At 58.1% G+C, this 20,709-nt stretch overlaps 1 protein-coding gene across 9 annotated transcripts in view; it reads right to left on the bottom strand.

Annotated features, from left to right (window-relative positions):
• Positions 1-10,202: 10,202 nt before the first annotated feature.
• SHANK3 (SH3 and multiple ankyrin repeat domains 3) overlaps positions 10,203-20,709 on the bottom strand; it is a 223,397-nt gene continuing 212,890 nt past the window's right edge. For 6 of the 9 annotated variants that reach the window (XM_077340559.1, XM_077340560.1, XM_077340562.1 and 3 more), the window contains one exon: positions 10,203-11,977. In XM_077340559.1, the coding sequence (XP_077196674.1) occupies positions 11,440-11,977 (538 nt within the window). In that variant the 3' untranslated portion in view covers positions 10,203-11,439. Of the gene's footprint in view, positions 11,978-18,590; positions 18,626-20,709 lie in introns of all 9 variants that reach the window. The other 3 variants (XM_077340564.1, XR_013231452.1, XM_077340565.1) reach the window with 3 other exon arrangements.

Raw genomic sequence — 20,709 nt, 5'->3', positions numbered from 1 at the left:
CTGTGCCCTTCCTTAGTCACGGTCTGAGCACCCAGCCTACTTCCAGGACAAGCCCCGGTCTCCCCAAGCAGATGCCCACATCACAACGTGTCTGCCACAAATGGGCTGCACGTGCCCAGTGACAAAAGTGCCCTACGTAAAAGACAAGTGGCAGTTGTCCCTGAGGTTTAGGGAGACCTGTGAGGGCTTGCAGAGGGCGTCTCACTCCCACCTCCCCAGCACTTCCCTTCCTCCTCACCCGCCAGCCTCTGTAGCCTCTCCTCTTTCCCCCACCCACCAGCCAACCTACTCCCACCAGCCCCTCTCCTGCTCCCCCTGCGGTATCTCTCCGGGAAGACTATGGCCAGATTGCACGGTGCGAGGATTGGAACACAAGCCCCTGCAAGGCCTTGAGTCCTGGTTCTAGCGGGCAGCCAGCTCAGTCTGCAGGAGATGAGTCCCATCGCACCCGAGAGACCCACAAAATATTCGAAGTCAGAGCTTTGAATAGTCACATGATCCTTTCCTCATCCAGTATTTGGGACTCCTCTAACCCTGCCTTTCTCATGATGTGCTCTGCATACACATTAAACAGGCAAGGCAACAGTATACAGCCTTGCCGAACTCCTTTCTCAATTTTGAACCAGTCAGTGATTCCATGTTCAGTTCTCACTGTTGCTTCTTGACCTGCATATAAATTTCTCAAGAGACAAATAAGATGCTCTGGTATTCCCATCTCTTTAAGAACTTGCCACAATTTGTTGTGCTCCACACAATCAAAGGCTTTAGCATAGTCAATGAAGCAGAAGTAGACGTTCTTCTGGTACTCCCTAGCTTTCTCCATGATCCAGCGTATGTTGGCAATTTGATCTCTAGTTCCTCTGCCTCTTCGAAATCCTGCCTGTACTTCTGGAAGTTCTCGGTCCACATATTGCTGGAGCCTAGCTTGTAGGATTTGGAGCATAACTTTGCTAGCATGAGAAATGAGTGCAATAAACGTTCATGCCCAGGATTAAACTCTGTTGGTTTCAAAGGTGCTTCTGGACCCAAAACTTTCTCCAGTGCAGCCTCCCTGAATCGGTCAAGCATGTCAGATGGTCCCGCAGTCCAAGTCTGACTTGAAGACGATCCTCAGACACCTAAATCGCTTTACCTGTTCAGTTATGAACTACTGACCCCTGGGACCTCTGGAACCAGAGAGGTGGCCTGGCCGGGAGCTCCACAGCCCCTGCACTGGGAGAGGACGCGCAGGGCAAGGGGGGAAGCAGTGGGGCAGGAGCCCCCCCAGCACTGCAGCCCTGAGGCAAGGACGGGAGCCACTCGGCTGCATCCTGCCAGAGGCATTATTGGGGGAGAGGTCTGGCACTGAGCCCGGTCCGCTGTGTGCCATGGGTGATGCTGGCATTGGTTGTTGCTGCTGACTCCTGGCATCACAGCCCCATGCTGCCCCCCCCCTCAAGAGGCCGCTAAGCCCCTGGGCACCACAGGGCCCTCCCCCCGAGTGCCCCTTTCTCCCCTGTGACAGAGCCGGAAGGAAAAGCTGGTGGGCTGCCAGGGCAGCAGGGAATCAGGCCGGGCCCTTCGAGGTCACAAGCACAGCTGCCAAGAGGCAAGGCAAAGCCCCCCCCTCCCCCCGATCCCTTCTCCTCAGCAGCACCAGTGGTCTGTGCGCGTCCTGCCAGGTCCCGGTTTCTCTTGGGGGCACCTGCAGGGACAGCCAGGAGTCAAGGGCACCCCTGTGAGCCAGGACCATCTCTTCCCTGGCCACCTCCAGAGGGCTGGTCTCCTGAGGGCCAGGGTCTCTGGGCACTGCTCCTGCTGAACCAGCGCAGTGCTGGTGGGAAGAGGCTGCAGGAGAGCCGGGGAAAGACCCTGCTGCCCCTCGCCAAGAGCATCTCCTGGGATCCCTGCCCATCCGAGAAGCAGTGGAGGCTGACAGAAGAGACCCTTGGCTCACCCCCTCCGCCTCCCTGGGCCTTGACCCACTGCCCACATGGCTCTCCTCCAGGCAGCAGTGGGAAATGGCCACAAGCGGGCAGGATGGGGGCTGCTGGCACAGCTTTGGGGGGGGGGCACCTCAGGCACAGGCGGGCCAGGGAGAATTCCCCCAGGCACTTGGTGAGAAGCAGCCACAGCTTCCGGGGCCGGTCGGGATGAAGGGCAGAGACATAGAATCCTAGAATCCTAGAGTTGGAAGGGGCCACACAGGCCATCTGCATCACACTGCCTGCTCATGTTTAGTTTACAATCAACAAGTACCCCAGGGCTCGTTCACACACAGTGCTACCTAGAAGCGTATCCCCCATCCAGTAGGCATGCTTTTCATTTTTCTGACCCAGATGCAGAACTTTACACTTATCTTTATTAAATTGCATCTTGTTCTCATTTGCCCATTTTTCCATTGTGTTCAGATCTCGTTGAACTCTGTCTCTATCTTCCGGAGTATTTGCCAGTCCTCCCAATTTGGTGTCATCTGAAAACTTGATGAGGAGTCCCTCCACCCCCTCATCTAGATCATTACTAAATATGTTAAAAAGTACCGGGCCGAGCACCGAGCCCTGAGGTACCCCGCTACTCACCTCTCTCCAGTCTGATGAAACACCATTGACAACAACTCTTTGAGTGCAGTTCTCTAACCAATTCCCTATCCACCTAACGATCTGAAAATCCAGATTGCAGTCCTTCAACTTATCCATCAGAACATCATGGGGAACCTTGTCAAAAGCTTTACTAAAATCCAAGTAAATGACATCAAACGAATTTCCCCGATCCAGCAAACCTGTTACTTGGTCAAAAAAGGAAACCAGGTTGGTCTGGCAGGACCTGTTGGAGACAAATCCATGCTGACTTCCTTGGATCACCAAATTGTCCTCCAGATGTTTGCAGATTGTTATTTGTTGTTATGTGCGAAGTCGTGTCCGACCCATCGTGACCCCATGGACAACGACCCTCCAGGCCTTCCTGTCCTCTACCATTCCCCGGAGTCCATTTAAGTTTCCACCTACTGCTTCAGTGACTCCATCCAGCCACCTCATTCTCTGTCGTCCCCTTCTTCTTTTGCCCTCGATCGCTCCCAGCATTAGGCTCTTCTCCAGGGAGTCCTTCCTTCTCATGAGATGGCCAAAGTATTTGAGTTTCATCTTCAGGATCTGGCCTTCTAAAGAGCAGTCAGGGTTGATCTCCTCTAGGACTGACCGGTTTGTTCGCCTTGCAGTCCAAGGGACTCGCAAGAGTCTTCTCCAGCACCAGAGTTCAAAAGCCTCAATTCTTTGACGCTCGGCCTTCCTTATGGTCCAACTTTCGCAGCCATACATTGCAACTGGGAATACCATAGCCTTGACTAAACGCACTTTTGTTGGCAGGGTGATGTCTCTGCTTTTTAGGATGCTGTCTAGATTTGCCATAGCTTTCCTCCCCAGGAGCAAGCGTCTTTTAATTTCTTTGCTGCAGTCCCCATCTGCAGTGATCTTGGAGCCCAGGAAAATAAAATCTGTCACTATCTCCATTTCTTCCCCATCTATTTCCCAGGAATTGAGAGGGCCGGATGCCATGATCTTTGTTTTCTTGATGTTGAGTTTCAAGCCAACTTTTGCACTCTCCTCCTTCACCCGCATCAACAGGCTCTTTAGTTCCTCTTCACTTTCTGCCATTAGAGTGGTATCATCTGCATATCTGAGGTTGTTGCAGATAGCTCCCTTTAATATCTGCTCCATTATCTTCCCCACAACAGAGGTCAGACTCACTGGTCTGTAGTTTCCCGGGTCATCCTTCCTCCCTTTTTTGAAGATTGGAATAACATTTGCTCTCTTCCAGTCCTCCGGGACATCTCCAGTCCTTAAAGAGGTTCCGAAGATGATGGACAAAGGCTGTGCAAGTTCTCTGGAAAGTTCTTTGAGTACTCTCGGGTGCATTTCATCCGGACCAGGGGATTTGAACTCATCCAGTGCAGCTAAATGCCTCTCAACAACCTCTCTATCCATGTTAACCTGCCACCCAGACACTGTCCTTTGGCTACGGCCATCTCTAGATGTGCCTAAACACTTTGACCTGTGTGAAAAATACAGATGTAAAATAGGCACTAAGCCTTTCTGCTTTCTCTGCATCTTTCGTTAGAGTTTGTCCAGCCACACCCAACAGTGGGCCTATTGCTTCCTTTACTTTACGTTTGCTCCTCACATAACTGAAAAATCTTTTCTTGTTACAATGGGCTTCCCTGGCCAATCTTAGCTCACTCTCAGCTTTGGCCTTTCTGATGATTGATCTACAGTGCCTAGTAACCTGTAGGTACTCTTCTTTAGAGCTCTGTCCTTCCCTCCATTTCCTGAACATTTCCCTTTTCTTTCTTAGTTCCTCTTGACGTTCTCTGTTCATCCAAATAGGCTTCTTAGAGCTCCTGCAGTGTTTTCGTATTTCTGGAATAGTCATTGATTGAGCATGCAATAGCTCCTGTTTGAGTAGCGCCCACCCTTCACATGCTCCCTTCCCTTCCAGCATTCTCGTCCATGGTATGACACTCATCATGTCTCTGAGTTTATTAAAGTTTGCCCTACAAAAATCCAACATCCGCGTCTGGCTACAAGCTTCCTTGGCTCCCCATCTCAAAAGGAATTCTATGAGGACATGGTCACTTCCCCCTAGGGTCCCCACCTCCTTCACCTCATCCACCAACTCTTGCCTGTTGGTCAGTATTAAGTCCAGTATGGCTGAACCTCTTGTGGGTTCATCTACCATTTGATAAATGAAATTGTCAGCCAGGCAGGTCAGAAACTTGCATGACTGAGGACGCTTCGCAGAGTTTGTTTCCCAGCACACATCTGGGAAATTGAAGTCACCCATGATGACAAGGTCCTGCCGCTTGGATATTTTCTCAAGCTGCTCACAAAGTGCAGCATCCACATCCTCTCGTTGGTCAGGCGGTCGGTAGCAGACACCAACCACCACACCGTTTGTTTTCCCCTCGCTTATTTTCACCCAGATGCTTTCCACTGTAGATATGCTCTCCTTCACTAGAATTTCCTGACAGGTAAGCCCTTTCCTCACATACAGTGCTACTCCTCCACCTCTTCGATCTATTCTGTTTTTTCTGAACAGTTCATATCCATCCACCATTACATTCCAGTCATGAGAATCATTCCACCAAGTTTCTGTGATGCCTACTAGATCATACCTTTCCATCAGCATGAGAAGTTCCAGCTCTTCCTTTTTATTGCCCATGCTTCAGGCGTTAGTATAAAGACAGCTGAATCCTTTTACTTTTGGTTCCCTATGAGCTGGCCTTGCCGGTTGGGCTGCCTCCGATCGTTTTCCTTCCTTACACTCCCTATGTTGATCGTCTTCTTTCCCTAGTGGCTTTAGTTTAAAGCTCTCCTGATGAATCTCCCCAGGTTCCTGCCAAACACATTCTTCCCCAGTTTCGATAAGTGCAGTCCATCAGGTGCTAGTAGGCCTTCCTCAAGAAAGCCTATCCCATGGTCCCAGAAACCAAATCCCTCCTGCCGGCACCAACTACGCAGCCAGTGATTCACCTCCATTATCTTCCTCTCCCGACGCATTCCTCTTCCCTTGACGGGCAAGATTGAAGAGAATACCACTTGTGCCCCCATTTGCTTGAGCTAACCCTAACCCATGTGTCAAGCCCCGCCGTGCTCCATGCCTAGTGCCAGGGGGGCCGACTGACCCCGGGGTCCCGAAGACGTCACGGGGGAGGCAGGACCCCCACACCACCCTGATGGAACAGAGGACGAGGGAAACAGCTAAAAGTTTTCTTATAAATTTATTACATAATAATAATAATAATAATAATATAATAATAATACTATAAGAAACATAGATCTCTGTGTGGGTGGGGGGGCCTATCACAACGTCAGGGGTGGGGAGGTGAATGAGTCACCCCTCCCTTGCTCTGCAGAAGGGCAGGCCTCCTGAGGAAGGAGGTCCTTATAAAATAAGGGGTGACGTCAAACTGACCCTGTCAATTAAAAAACAACCAAACCAACCAAAGGACCTAGGTGAGTTGGCGTGGGCACCAGACAGAGGGTGAGTCCAAGAGTGGGGTGTGTGTGTGTGTGTGGGGGGTGTTTGTTGCATGGCCTCTGTGCGGCAAATTAAACCCGACTCCCCCTCTGTCTGCAACGCAGCAGCTAGGACCAGGAGAATGTGCACGGTGTTGTTGCTGTCCTTACTTTTGAAGTCTGGAAAGACAAACCGAAGTTTTCTGAGTGCAGAGAGTCAATGGATTGAGTGGAGACCCCCCAAAGCATCAATAACCTTAAAAAACAGTTCCAGAGCAAAAATCTTGTCCCTGCTTTGCACAGAAAGTAACAAAGGTCATTGAGAAGCCGTGAGAAATCACAGTTGCCCCCAGCGTGGCCCGGGGGGGCCCAGCCACAGCCCTGGAGTCGGTTTTGGGATAGCCCCTCCCCCGTCCCTCTGCCCACCTTCTCCGGAATGGCTTTTGGATCGTGATGCCGGACCGGCTCAGAAGAGAGCTGGGGACAGAATTGCTCTTGTGGGTGGAGCACAGTCTGGGCTGGATCCGTCCCCAGAGAAAGAAGCCTGGCTTTTGCTCCGCTGGGAACGGGGTGAGGAGGACGAGGTGGGGAGGAAGGAGAAGCCAAGGGCTCTGTGGCACGAGACGGACCCATGGCAATGCAGCCCGCACCACTGGTGCTCCCCAGCCAGGAAATCAAAGGTGGGCCCTGGGGAGCGACCTGCAGAAGGGGGGCTTGAGGGATCCGTATGCTCCAGGCCACGCGGGGGCCTCTCAGGCTGAGGAGTCCTCACTTGGAGGGAGCGGCCTCAGCCTCAGGCTTGCCTGCAGACAGACCAAACCCGAGAAACCTCTTGAGCACTGCCGGGCCGGGCCTGGGGCTCCCACTGACCTTCCCGTGAGGGGCTGCCTCAGCCCTGGCCTCTGCTGGCTAGAAGGGACTCCCTCGGAGGCTTCCTAGCTCCTGCTGGGGTGCTGAACCCCCCTGGCCCCTTCTCGGGTGCTGCAACGGCCCCCTGACCCAGGGGTGGCTTGAAGAATGCCTTTCCGGACGACGGGACAGAAATCGGGTGGCTCATCCATTGCTGCTCCTCTCTCTGTCAGTAGCTGCTGGCCTCCAGACCTCAGAGAAATGGGGGACTTTTTGGAGTGTGGGAAGAAATGCTAGAAATGGCGATTTCTCATCATTTGCCTGGGCGGGGTTGGTGGCTCTCACTGCGGGCCAGTTAACTTCAGAATTACGCATTAGAATGCAGGGAAAGCCAGGAGTCGCTCAGCTGGGGTGGGCCGGGGCCATTCCTAGAGAGGGGCTTGGAGGGGGGGGGACAATGGCCATGTCTGTGGCTGCAGAAGCAGAACTTTTGAACTGCCCTCCAGCACCCACCTCCTAAGGCAGTCCAAGGAACTTCAGCATCGGGGGCACTTGGTTGGACCTCTGGACTCCTGGGGTGGCACCTGATTGGGACTCAGCCGTGGTGTCCTCCTGGCCAAAGGCTCGAAGCCTCGGCCTCGCTTAGAGGGTCTCACGCAGTGCTCGCAAGCACAGTTACGGCTGCAGCTGCTTGGCGGAGGAGGAGCCAAGCTGCCCCCGTGCCGGGGGGCTTGGCGGGCCTTCATGGGGAGCAGCAGCAGCAGCGACAAGTCGGGTGCCGCTCAGCAGCCCTTGGGGGTCTCTTCCACACAAGGGCGAAGGCGGGGGGCTCCCCCAGTCCCAAAAAGAACTTCCTGCAGACCAGTTGCGGTCAGCAGTTTTCAAGCCTCCTCAAGTGGAGGCGGGGTGCAGGGAGGGTCTCCACACAGGGCCCCAGAAGCAGCTGCAGAAGGGGCAGAGACCCGGGACTGCACCCAGGTGCGTAGCTAGCCAGCGAGCCAGCTGCCAACCAGGAAGAAGGGGGAGGAGGGGTCATCAGGGGCAGCCCACTGGCAAGAAAGGCAAGTGACCATCCTCCTCCAAGGTGCAAGACAAGAGCCCAGGCTGGGGAGGCAGCTAGGAAGGGGCTCTGCCTCTGTTGGTTGGCTGAAGAGGACTCCCATAGCTTCCCACGTGGGACTCTGGGAAGATGCTGCCTTTGGCCTAGTTGGGACGTCCACCATCATTACTCAGGGATGAAGGGGACAGAAGGACAGATGCAGGGGGGGGCTGCAGGTTCCTGTCTGGAGCCACATACATCGCCCAGCATGACCACTCCTCGTGAACATGCGGCTGGAATGCCAGTGGCCCTTGAGGACGTATGTCCGGGCACAAGAGCAAGCTGTGTATCAAGGCACCTGTGGAGGTGTTGGTTGACAGGCCACGACAATGCAAAACCCTTGGGCTGAGGTTGCCCTGCCGTTTAGGGTTATCTGAGCACGATCAGGCAGTCGGAAGATGGTGGGGGCTTGTGGGCTTGGCTCAGGGGCAAGTTTGACCTGAGCTTCTTACTTGCTCAGAGGAGATATTGGCTGGGCCTCCCCGGCACTTCCAGTCCTGCACACCACATCACCCCTCTTATCAGACGTTGGCCATGGCACAGTGTGAAGCGTCACACAAGGGAAATAACAGGAATCCCCTTTATGAATTATTGGGGTGTGAGTGTGTGGGGGGGGGTTGGACTTTGGGGGGCTTATCTATATTTCGAAATCGACTCTGAATCGTTCTGGTCAAAGGCAAACAGCGGATACAGTGAATTCTCCAATCAGGAGCCGACTAGTTTTGCTGGATTTTATGCACAAGTTAGCACATGAGGCTAACTGATGTCTGATCTGCTTATAGGATAGGATTGGACTTTATGGAGGTGGCTTGGCTTAATTATCTTTTACTTATTTCACGTTATGAACTGCCTCAAAGGTTTTACACTGAGAAGTGGGGTAAAAATATTTTAAACACGATGAATAAATGTTAGTGCCACAGCTTGTTGTGGTCTGGCAACGGGGCTGAAAGGATGCTTTCCCACTAGTAAGGTGGGTCTTACTTCTGAGTAGACCTGCTTAGGACAACATGCCTTTTACGTATGGTAAGTGACGGGGCTGCTGCATGAGGGTATGGACAGGCAATGCCAGGGCTGGGAAGGGCACGCGTATTTGGTTCTGGATGCCCAGGACGGATGGGAAGAGGGTGGGAAGAAATATTTCCCTGCTCTCAAATGGGCTGACTGGCCAAGAGTGCAGCTTCCTCTCTGGAAAGAGACTGAGAAATGAATGTCTTGTGCTCTTCCTGCATTTATTCAGGTTTGGAAGCCACCAGCTGGAAATTCTAGCATCAGCGATTCTGTCCCATCTTCCTTGCCTCCATCATTGTCTAATTTTGGAGGTCTGAGACAGGCCATCTGCTGACCCTGCAGGCTGCCTGTCCAGGTGATCCAGCATCTCCCCCCCACCCCCACGGGACCTGGGAGGCAAGGTCTAAGCCCCCACTGGGCACCTACAGCAAGGTTAAGGAAAATACCTCCTGATGACCCAGCAGGAGCTAGTCAAAAGCTGGCTGTGTGTTTTGGGGGAGCTCCCTACCTTCCTCTGCCCAGTTGCTTGAAGAAAACTTGCAAACTTTTGGGGGAGAATGCAGGCAGGCAGGGTTCTCTTTCTTCCTGCCCAGTAGCACCAGAAGAATGAACACATCCAGCCTCTGCCCTACCAAAAGTTGACAGTGTCCTCAAATTGCCAGTGCCTGTCTGAGAAAAATGACTTCCCTGCACTACCACGTTCCCCACCCCTGGCCTGGCTTCTGGTATGATTGCCAATGCCAGACTGGGAAATTCCTGGTGATTTAGGGATGGAGCCTGGCATTCCAGCTGATCGGCTCTCGCATCCAACGTAGTTTATGATTGCTAATAACTCTGTGGGGCCCAAGGTCCTAGAATCCACCCTTTGCCTTTTTCTCCAGGGGAAGCAAACTGTGTGGCCTAGTGGCCAGCTGTAATTCTAGGTGCTCTTTAGCCCCCCCCCCCCCGAGTCTGGCAACCCTTCATGGAGTTGTGTGAACTGAGGCAGCTCCCTCCAGCCTCTCTGCAGCTCTGGCCAGCAAGAATGGAAGACTTGATGCATCTCCCAAAACAAGCGCAATTCTGTGCCCCCCCCCCCCCAGCATCTTTACACTTCGGAGCATCTGATTAGCAGATTTTATAGGAACTTTCCCCGACAGTCATTCATTCAGTCACTAAAAACTCCCACAAGCATTGCAGGGGGGAGCAGCACAGTGCCCCCTGCCCAGCAAGATATAGCTTTAGTAAACCATAACAAAACAAGGTGGCTATAGATATAGATATATAGATATTTGTTCTTTTTTTCCTTTTCAAATATATAGCTGATTAAAAAGATGCAAAAATGAGTGACTCAGACGACTGGGTGGGGATCCTGGCCCCGGGAGATCCTCTTGTGTGGATCCCCGGCAGATCTACAGAAATGCACAGAGATTATAGAGACTCCTTCGATGCGTCCCATGACCCCCCAGAAAACGAGACCTCCCCCCTCCCCATGAATGCAGGCAAAGCAGAAGCAGCGGGACTCTCTGCTCGCCTCCCTTGGATGCCCCCAAACATGCTTCTATCCATGCGACTTCAGCCCCCCCCCCCGCCCCCACCAGGGCAAAGGAACAGAGTCCTCCAAAAGGCGGGGCCTTCTCTGTGTGTGTGCGTGTGTGCGTGTGTGTCTGACCCTTGCCACAGGTGCTTCTTTTGGGTCCTCCTGGCAATGAGCGTGCACTGGAAGGAGCTGAAGCTGGGGGGGGGGGAGCCTGCCAACCTCCTGCCTGGGGCCCTTTCCACTTTTTCCAGCTGCCTCCCCCCCCCCCTAGCAGCAGCTCCTCTCCTGCACCCTCACTTGGCAGAAGATGCAACCTGCAGGTGCCACTTCGGGAGCTGTGGGTCCAGCTGACCGACTGCTCAAACCAGCCTGCACCCCTGGCAGGCAGCACAGCAGCCACTTTCTGGACCCACCCCAAGTTGGCACCTGACCCTCCAAAAGCCCACTTTGCATCCCAGAGACTATTCAAGTGCCACCACACCAAGATGCTCTCAGCCCTCCACAGCCCATCATAACGCAGCTGCCCACCCGGCTCTCACTGGACAGACCTGCTCTCCTTGCCCCACCGACAATTTCTGGCCCCCCACCTCCCCCTGCCTGTGCTCTGAGCCAGCAGCAGCAGCATCCACCTGGGTACAGTATCTTCTCCCTCCCTCCCTCCCTCCCTCCGTCCAGGGCTCTTGCGAGGACAGGCATGTCCAGCGAGATGCAGGCCAGCCTTTCAGAGAGAAAGGGACGGGGATGGGGAAGGTCATGCAAGATCCCTGCTCCTGAGGGGGAGGCCAGGTGCATGTGGGGCCCAATGCGAGGGATGGAGGGAAAGGGGAGGTGTCCTCACCAGCTCCCCGCCCTTCAGTGCAGTGGTCAGAGTAGAAAGAGAACCCCCAGAGCGCCTGGTGCCTAGTCTAGGGGAAGGGCCCCCACCCACTGGCCAGTTGGCCCTGGAAGAGGCCAGGGCTGCCTGCCTGGAATGGTCAGCTGTCGACCAGCTGTTTGAGTGCCCGCTCAATGTTCATGCGGTGCCCGACCCGCGTCACCCCCAGCTCCACAAAGTCCTCCTTGGTCAGGGCCGGCAGGTGGGTGCCCTCGATCTCGTGGTCCTCAAACTTGTCCCGATGCTCGACTAGGTTGATGCTTTCCAGCCAGTCCCCCACGTCGTACTTATTCCACAGATGGAGGGGCTTCTGCATGAAGGGCCGGGGCGGGTGGAGGGTGTGCAAGGGGGGCCCCGGGGAGGGAGAGGGGGAGCGGCTCCGGGCGCTCACGCTCCTCACCACGAAGCGCACCTCCTTCGGCTCGTGTGGGATGGAGAGGCTGGAAGATTTGAGGATGGTGGGTGGGGTGAGACCGTAGGGCCGCACCGTGCTGAGCGGGTCTGTCCGATCCAGGGCTGGCTTCACCGGGCTGGGGGTGCGGCGGGTCACAGGGTAGCGGCTGCCAGGACGCACGGTGTAGGTGGTGCCAGAGCTGCGCTGGGAAATGGTGCTCAGCTCTCCTAAACTACTGAAAAGTCTGCGGAGAAAGAGGGGGGAAAGGCAAGCACAGTGGTCAGAGAAGGCCCTGGGCAAGGGGTCACACCGACATCAACACACCACCTGCACGGGGGAAGGGGGCTTGTCGCGGGGAGGGCGTTGTGCAGCCCTCCCAGCTGATGCTTCTTCACCTCCAGGGCAGCCCGGGGGTCCCAGAGAAGGCAGCAACAGGGCCCTCTGCCCCATCTCCTCCTGCCCAGTGCCCCAGCAAGCAGATCAGCTGGCAGCCAGACCCTGAGCCAGCAGCTTCCCTTTCCTGCAAAAGGGCCGGGCCACACTCCCAACAGGCAAGTCCAAGCGGCCCCAGGCACAAGAGATCACTGTAGCACCCAGAGTGCAGCCCTGCCAAGTCCAAAGGAAGAAGGAGGCTGCTGGATCAGGCCTGTGGCCCACGGGGGCCTGCCAGCTCTGGGCCAGGAAACCCCTGGAGAGTTTGGGGCTCACCTTAAGAGGGAGACGACCTCTGCCGTCTGGCGGTCAGCTGCCGTTTGGGGAGAGGAGCAACCCAACCTGAGGGCTGGCAAATCTCAACCCGGCACCCGCGCCCTGTGGAGCAGGACCAGCCAGGGAGGAGGAGGGGTCCTCCTCTTGCAGCCCCTCGGCCGGCTGCACTCCCACCTCCCTTCCGACTGGGCCAGGAGAAGCTGCAGACCGAGTCAGCCGAGGGACTTGGGAACGTTCAGCCTGGAGAAGAGGAGGCTGAGAGGGGACAGGACGGCTCTCTTGAAGTATTAGAAAGGGTGTCACTCAGAGGAGCATAAGGAAAGGTCCCTGTTGGTAGCAGAGGAGAGGACCCAAAGTAAAGGGTTTAAATTACATGGAGAATGATACTGGCAAGATATGAGGAATTCTTGACAGTTTGAGTAATTCAGCCGTGGAAGGGGCTGCCTAAGGAGGTGGGGAGCTCCCCCTCACTGGCCGTCTCCAAGCAGCAGATGGACAGATCCTTCTCCTGGATGCTTGAGGCTGATCCTGCACTGAGCAGGGGCTGGGACTAGATGGCCTGCATGGACCCTTCCCACTCTAGGATTCTAGGAGTCTAGTTCAGCAGTGGAAGAGGCTGCCTGAGGAGGTGGGGAGCTCCCCCTCACTGGCCATCTCCAAGCAGCGGCTGGACAGATCCTTCTCCTGGATGCTTCAGGCTGATCCTGCACTGAGCAGGGGCTGGGACTAGATGGCCTGTGTGGCCCCTTCCAGGATTCTAGGAGTCTAGTTCAGCAGTGGAAGGGGCTGCCTAAGGAGGTGGGGAGCTCCCTCTCACTGGCGGTATTCAAGCAGCGGCTGGACAGATCCTTCTGGATGCTTGAGGCTGATCCTGCACTGAGCAGGGGGTGGGACTAGATGGCCTGCATGGCACCTTCCCACTCTAGGATTCTAGGAGTCTAGTTCAGCAGGGGAAGGGGCTGCCTAAGGAGGTGGGGAGCTCCCCCTCACTGGCGGTCTTCAAGCAGTGGCTGGACAGATCTCTATCCTGGATGCTGGAGGCTGATCCTGCATTGAGCAGGGGGTGGGACTAGATGGCCTCTATGGCCCCTTCCCACTCTAGGATTCTAGGAGTCTAGTTCAGCAGGGGAAGGGGCTGCCTAAGAAGGTGGGGAGCTCCCCCTCACTGGCGGTCTTCAAGCAGTGGCTGGACAGATCTCTATCCTGGATGCTGGAGGCTGATCCTGCATTGAGCAGGGGGTGGGACTAGATGGCCTGCATGGCCCCGTCCAAAGACTGTTCCTCGGGAGCTGGTGGGTTCTCCATATTTGGAGATTTTTAAGCAGATTCTGGATAGCCATCTAATGGAGAGGCTGATTCTGTGGATGCTCAAGGGGGTGGCAGGTGACAGTGGATGAGCGATAGGGTTGGGAGTGTCCTGCATCGTGCAGGGGGTTGGACTAGATGACCCAGGAGGTCCCTTCCAATTCTAGGAGTCTATGGCTGGCTCCCACTGCTCAATGCTCAGCCAGTCTTCGGCTCTAGCTCAGAGCTCTGGGGCCTCCTCCTTCCCCATGCCCCCTCGGCCAGTCTCCTCTGCCCGCTGCAAGAAGCAAGACCCGCTTGTGTCTTCTCTTAGGGGCCCTGCGATGGTGGGCTGTGGTGGCCCTGGGGTCCCTCCCTGAGGGAGTGCTTCTGAGGCATCACAAGGAAACCAGACAAGCACGATCCTGCCAGACCTTGGAAGCCAGTATTTGGATGGGAGACCTCCAAGGAACACGAGGGGCATGACGTGGAGGAAGGCCATGGCAAACAAACCCCAATTGGCCCTTGCAGCCGGCTAGAACACAACACACGAGGAATCAACAAAGAAGGTCCTTCCCACTGACGTGGAGGCTTCTTCTGACCCGGGAGACCCTTGATCTGGGACAGGGAGAACCACCTGAGCTGGTGCCTGGAGGTCTGCACAAGGACAACAAACCTCCAGTTCCCTCTCATGCCGGCCTCCTGTTCCCAGTCTGGAAGGAAGGAAGGGCCCCGGCTCCAGCCAGAGGAAATACCCAGAGCTCTGGAGGCAAGAAACGGAGAGGGAGGCCCAGAGCTTGGCTGGGGAGGGGGGGGGCATTCCGGAGGATGCTTTGCAGACTGGCCAAGCAGGTGGTGGCTGCCCAGGGCCCCGTTCCGGAGGGAGGGGACGCCTGCACTGGGCCCCAGACTGTTTCTCAAACTGCACTGCTCCCCACCCCCCTCGGCCTCCTGCCTGCCTCCCAGGCAGTTCACAAGCCAAGACTTGTCGGGACTCTTCTTCACCCGCTTGGAAAGCCTCTGGCCCATCCCTCCGTCGCTCTCTGCCCAGGAGAGGAGCCGAGCTCATCCAGGACAGCCCAGGGAAGTTGGGGCTGGCAGGAAGGGCCCCAGAAGGTGCCCCAGGAGCCTAGCTGCCCCTGGGGCTCACGGCAGGGGTGAGAAGGAACCTGGCCCTCTTTCACGCACTGCTTGCACCCAGGCCATTAGCACGCCGGTGGCTTTGGAAAACAGAATGCTGCATTGGGGAAGGGGGCCCGATTAAAAGCTTGAGGGGTGGCCTGGGCAACTCTGTCCCCTTGGGATTGTTTTCGGCTGAAAATCAACCCCCCCCACGCTTTGACTTGCACTGGGGGGAAATGTGCTGCTGTCCATCGGGCCGCCTGCCTCTGTGATCCTGGAGGGGAGCGGGAAGCCTCCGCCCTTTCCCCCCCCCGACCCAGGGACTTTGCCCTGGGCGGTGTGCAGGGCAGTGGCCTTGTGGTGTGGGAGCTGCCCGCAGTGCCCTGGGCCTGGCTTGACCTGATGCCTCCTGCCAGCGCTTGTGGGGAGTCCCTGGAGAGAGTGCTGCGGGAGCTTGGAGCTGGGCCCCTTGGCCACTCGGCTTCCCCAGAACAAGATGGCCGGGGGGGACCAGTAGCCACACAGCCACGAGGGCGCTCGTGAGGAGGATCAGGAGGCTGACCAGGCCCTCCACATCCCGAAGATTCTGCCTGTCAAGAATCTGGGCAGGGAAGAAGGCGCTCCTGGACTGGCAGGGATTTTGGGGGAGGGGGCTGGAAGGCCTTTGGAGCTCCTGTCCGGTGGCTCCTTTGGGCAACAGGGGAGCCTCCCCCCACCCGCCCTACGTGGCTGGGCTGCACGAGTCCCTCATGGTGGCCCCTCGCCCAGCAGAGACTCCCCACCTGCTTCCTGGGGCACAATTTCATTCCAAGAGGCCGATCTGCCCCACTTAAGAGATTTATGCCAAGAGGAAGCCTTGAGCCAGAGCTGCCCTGAGATCCTGCCCAGGCAGATGGAGAGGCACAAATCTCCTCTGGGCTTTGGGGCTCCAGCAGATGGAGAAGGGGGCTGTTTGGAGACCTCCCTGGTGGGGAAGGCAGCTTTGCAGAGGCACAAGAGGGCTCTGTGTGGCCTTTTTGTCGCTTTGCATTGACGGCCAGAGGAAGCGCTTGGGGCGGGGGGGGGGGGGGGGTTGTGCGTGTTCAACATCCACTCCCTGAGCCTCTGTGATGGAAGAGGCTTGAAAGGACGCCCGGGTGTCTGGGAAGCCCTTCTGGAGTGTGTGTGTGTGTGTGTGTGTGTGTGGGGGGGGGGGGGGGGGTGCTCTGCAGCAAACATCTCCCCCCACAGGGTCACAGGCTCTCTGGCCCACCCAGCATCAAATGGAGCCCCTCCTTTGCTAGAGGTAGACGATGGGAGCCCATCCTGCAAAAGGTTGGCGCCACTTTGGACCAGCTAAGGAGGCGCGTCTGAGTCATGGCCAGGGTGGTGCCAACTTAGCTCTGCCTGTCGTGACCCCTCTGCTTGCTCCCCCTCCTGCGCTCGGTGCTGAGGCAAAGGTTAACTTTAGCGATCCCCCAGGAGGGCCAAAAAGAGTGTCCCTCCATCCCCCCACCCCTACCGGCTGGAGAGGCAAGGGCCACGGCCATGTTCGCATGGATGGAAGAGACAGAACACGGACAGCCGCGGCACGGAAAGGCCAGCCAAGCTCTTGCTCCCTCCCCCCAAGCAGAGACACAAACACTGTTGTTCCAGGACCACACGAGACAGGAGCCAGCAGGCAGACGACAACCAGGGGGCTGCAGGGGGAACCAGGAGCGAGGAAGGGGGAGCTGGGCAAGGGCCTCCTGGACACACCTCTGAACCTCTGGACCTCCCAGGCCTGGAGCCCAGCATCAGGGAAAGGCCTTGGGCCCCGTGCCCTGTGGCCGGCCCCTGTGTGAGATGGGAGGCTGCTCTGGAGAGACCCTCCCTGGCCTGACCCAGCAGGGCTCTTCTGAGGGTCTTCTCAGGGGAAGGCCTCGGCCTCTCTGCCCTGTGGCTGGCCCTGCAGAGGAACTGGCTGGCCCCTGGGTGAGATGGGAGGCTGGACTGGAGGGACCCTCCGTGGCCTGACCCAGCAGGGCTCTTCTGAGGGTCTTCTCAGGGGAAGGCCTCGGCCCCTCTGCCCTGTGGCTGGCCCTGCAGAGGAACTGGCTGGCCCCTGGGTGAGATGGGAGGCTGGACTGGATGGACCCTCCCTGGTCTGACCCAGCAGGGAGGCTGGACTGGAGGGACCCTCCCTGGTCTGACCCAGCAGGGCTCTTCTGAGGGTCTTCTCAGGGGAAGGCGTCGGCCTCTCTGCCCTGTGGCTGGCCCTGCAGAGGAACTGGCTGGCCCCTGGGTGAGACGGGAGGCTGGACTGGAGGGACCCTCCCTGGCCTGACCCAGCAGGGCTCTTCTGAGGTCCTTATCAGGGGAAGGCGTCGGCCTCCCTGCCCTGTGGCTGGCCCTGCAGAGGAACTGGCTGGCCCCTGGGTGAGACGGGAGGCTGGACTGGAGGGACCCTCCCTGGCCTGACCCAGCAGGGCTCTTCTGAGGCTCTTCTCAGGGGAAGGCCTCGGCCTCTCTGCCCTGTGGCTGGCCCTGCAGAGGAACTGGCTGGCCCCTGGGTGAGGCGGGAGGCTGGACTGGAGGGACCCTCCCTGGTCTGACCCAGCAGGGCTCTTCTGAGGCTCTTCTCAGGGGAAGGCCTCGGCCTCTCTGCCCTGTGGCTGGCCCTGCAGAGGAACTGGCTGGCCCCTGGGTGAGGCGGGAGGCTGGACTGGAGGGACCCTCCCTGGTCTGACCCAGCAGGGCTCTTCTGAGGGTCTTCTCAGGGGAAGGCCTTGGCCTCTCTGCCCTCTTGTTGGCCCGGGAGAAGAGCTGACTGGCCAATGAATGGATCAGGATGCTGGACTAGATGGATCCCTGGCCTTATCCTTCACATCTCCCCCTCCCCCTCCTGGAGCAACATCATAGTCTCAGCCTGTGGGTCTTGGAATGGCCCAACATTCACATGTAGGTGGCTTGTGTTATGCTCTCCAAAGCTTCTTCAAAGAAGCTGTCCACCTCCTGGCCAGATCCCAGCAGAGGCACAGGAGGGCCCAGGGCCCAGAGGGAGTGCTTGCCTCCCTGGGATGGGAGCGGAGCCCAGGCAGGGGCCAGAGGAGATTTGTGGACAGTGATTGGTGGCAGCAGGCCCAGCCACAGCCCCCGTCAGATGGCCCACCTCAGGGAGAAGAGACGCCGGCCCTGCTGGGGCCCCTGTCCCCTCAGAGGAAAGGGGGCTCTCCAGAGGCTTGAGGCTGGCTCCCCAGCCAGGACAGAAGGGCTGGGCTTTACAGGGGGGCTTCTTTCCGTGACACCCAAGGCCAGCACTCTCGTCTTCCTGGGCCTCAGAAGGAGGGGCCTCAGCCAAGCCCTGACTTGGCATCATCCATTGAGCAACCTCTCCTAGCTGAAGGGGGGGGGGGGGAGGGATCGCCTGCCTTTTCCTGGAAGCTGGACCTCAGGAGAAGCTTCCAGCCCACCAAGACCCCCCCCCCCGCAAGGTTCCCCCTTAGGGCTGAGTCTTCTGCCGACGGAGCTTCCTCCTGGGACTCTGGGCCACGGAACACCACGAGACAGGGAGACAGACATGCTGGGGGGCACAGAGGGGCAGGACAGGGACCGAGGCACACTGCACAGCAAGCACAGCCCTCCCGCCTCCCCACAGCCCCAATCCGGCCCAGCCCGGGGCACGGACACACCCCGCAGCCGCAGCCGCAGCCACACAGGCAAGACGGAGGGAGGGGGGGAGGGGGGAGCAGGGGTTGCTATGAGAATGGAAGATGCTCACTTACACAACTCGCCCACCCTCCTGAGGCCTGAGGCGGATCTAGACAGAGCAGCGGAGACATGCAGATGAGGGAGCAGGAAGAGAGGCAATGAGAGAAATGTTAGCATCAGTCCAAGGCACCACGGGCAACAGTGAGAAAAAGGAACAGAGCTCTCCACAAGCCCGGCTGGAGCTGGGGGGCTCCCAGAAGCCATGGCCTGGCCAGGGGCCACTTCCAGAGGCTGGGGGGGGCACAGGGACTCCCGACCCAGGATGGGCCCCTCCCCTGCAGGGTCAGTCCGCCCACCAGGTTCTCTCCACCTGCTCAGGTGTGCTTTGAACACCACAGCCCCCCTCCCCCTGTCTCTTTGGACCCATTCTGCTCTGGGGAGGGGAGGGGCCAGGTGGTGGGGGGCTGGGGGGGCTAGCCCCTTGGCAAGGCAGGCGGTCAAGGGGTCAAGGCCATTGGCACCCAAGGATTCTGGGAGGCAGCTCAGCTCTGGCCAGTTCAGCATCCTTGCAGGCACATTCCTGATCTGTGAGAAAAAACGGGACATTCATAACCGCATGGATTCAACAGCCAAAGCCTGCAGCAAAGCAAGGGCACATCCCCTCGTCATCCAAGAGGGGGGGGGGGAAAGAGGGTGAAAGAAGAGGGTCTCGTGGACTGCAGGTGGACGCAGTCCCTGCCCCCCCTTCCCAGGTAAGCACCCCTGGCATGCCAGCTTTTCCACACCTGCAGAGCCAGAGGTTAGAGCTGAAGGCCCAAGAGCCACTAATGTGCCCATGAGAGAGCTGGCCTTGGGAAACAGGGGCCAAGGGGAGATGGCTCCTACTCCCCGCGGAAAAGCAGCTGCCTCCGTGCGGAACCCCAGGGGGGCCTGGGGCCGGTGGACAGACCTGCCCTCCTTGTTCCTGGGTGAACCAGGCCTCCTTGGACACGGGGGGCCCACAGTCAGCGTCCCCAGCCCTGGGAAGGGGCCCTGCCCAGAAAGTCCCTCTCTCTTTGGCTGTCCGCCCCTTCAAACTGCATGTGCCCCCTCCTTTGCCACGGCATTCCCTTTGTGGGCACAGGGAAAGCATGAGGGGCACCAAGGCGCAAGAGCCCAGGCGGGGGCTGCCCCCGTGAGGCGATGGCCGAAGGGGTCGCCCTCCAGCTCCTCTGCTGGGCCCGGCCCCATGCGAGGCCACCCCTGCTCTTGGCTCTCCCAGCCCTGGCAACTCCCCCTGGGCTGAAGCCTGGTGGCCCTGTGGGCCTGCCAGAGACTGGCACTTCCTGAGCAATCCCCCTGGGACCACAGGCAGTCCACGTCCAGCAGCACCACGGAGACCACGGCTCCTCTCGTCGGGAAGGAGGGGGAGCCCAGATCTGGCCCCTGCCCGGTCCCTCCGCAGCCTGTCTTTGCAGTGCCCCACCCACCTTCAGGCCTGGGCAGAAGGACCCACGGATTGCTGTTCCTCCCAGTTCAGAAATCTTGTTGGGCGCTTGGGGGACTGACATCCATCCCTCACGGGGGTCTTCCCAGGGGATGCACTGCCTCCCTCGGCAGCCGTATGCCAGCACTACGGGACCCCCGAGGGCCTGGCTAGGGGCCCTGAGGTGGGCCGACGCTCCTCTGTGCCCAGCTTGTGAGCCCCACCCATGGGCGGAAGGAGAAAAGCCCCTGGCTCCTCTAGCCCCTGCCCAGGAGCCCCTGCCTTTGGGCACAGGGGCACAGGATCCACTCGGCCACCTTCTGGGGTATCCACAGCCAGGCTGTGCCCACCAGGGAGTGAGGGAGAAGCGGGAAAGGATGGAGGCCTGTGAGGCCTAACCCTGCCCCAGATGCCTGCAAGGCCTAATCCCCCCCCCCGGACGGGTTCACATTGCCACGCCCATCCGGCAACAGCTGGAATGACCCGTCCAGTCCGATCCAGATGTGAGTTTGTCTGCAGCGCCAGGAAAGAGGCCGAGGGCAGGAGCCCCTGGGCGGAAGGCCTCTCGGGAGTCGGCCTCTGCAGAAGTGAGCCAGGACTCCCGCCCAGAGCCCCTGCCCTGCCACCGGCAGCACTAGTGTGTCAAGGGGGCCTGGAAGGACCCCCGGCGGCGGCAGGCACAAGTGGGGCGCTCAGGCTGAGCCCCTTTCTCTGTCACACTGGCTGGC

The sequence above is a fragment of the Paroedura picta genome, chromosome 5 (genome assembly GCF_049243985.1).
Source record: "Paroedura picta isolate Pp20150507F chromosome 5, Ppicta_v3.0, whole genome shotgun sequence".
Taxonomy (NCBI): domain Eukaryota; kingdom Metazoa; phylum Chordata; class Lepidosauria; order Squamata; family Gekkonidae; genus Paroedura; species Paroedura picta.
Note: the sequence above shows the minus strand (reverse complement) of the source record. Positions and strands in the feature narration are given on the sequence as shown.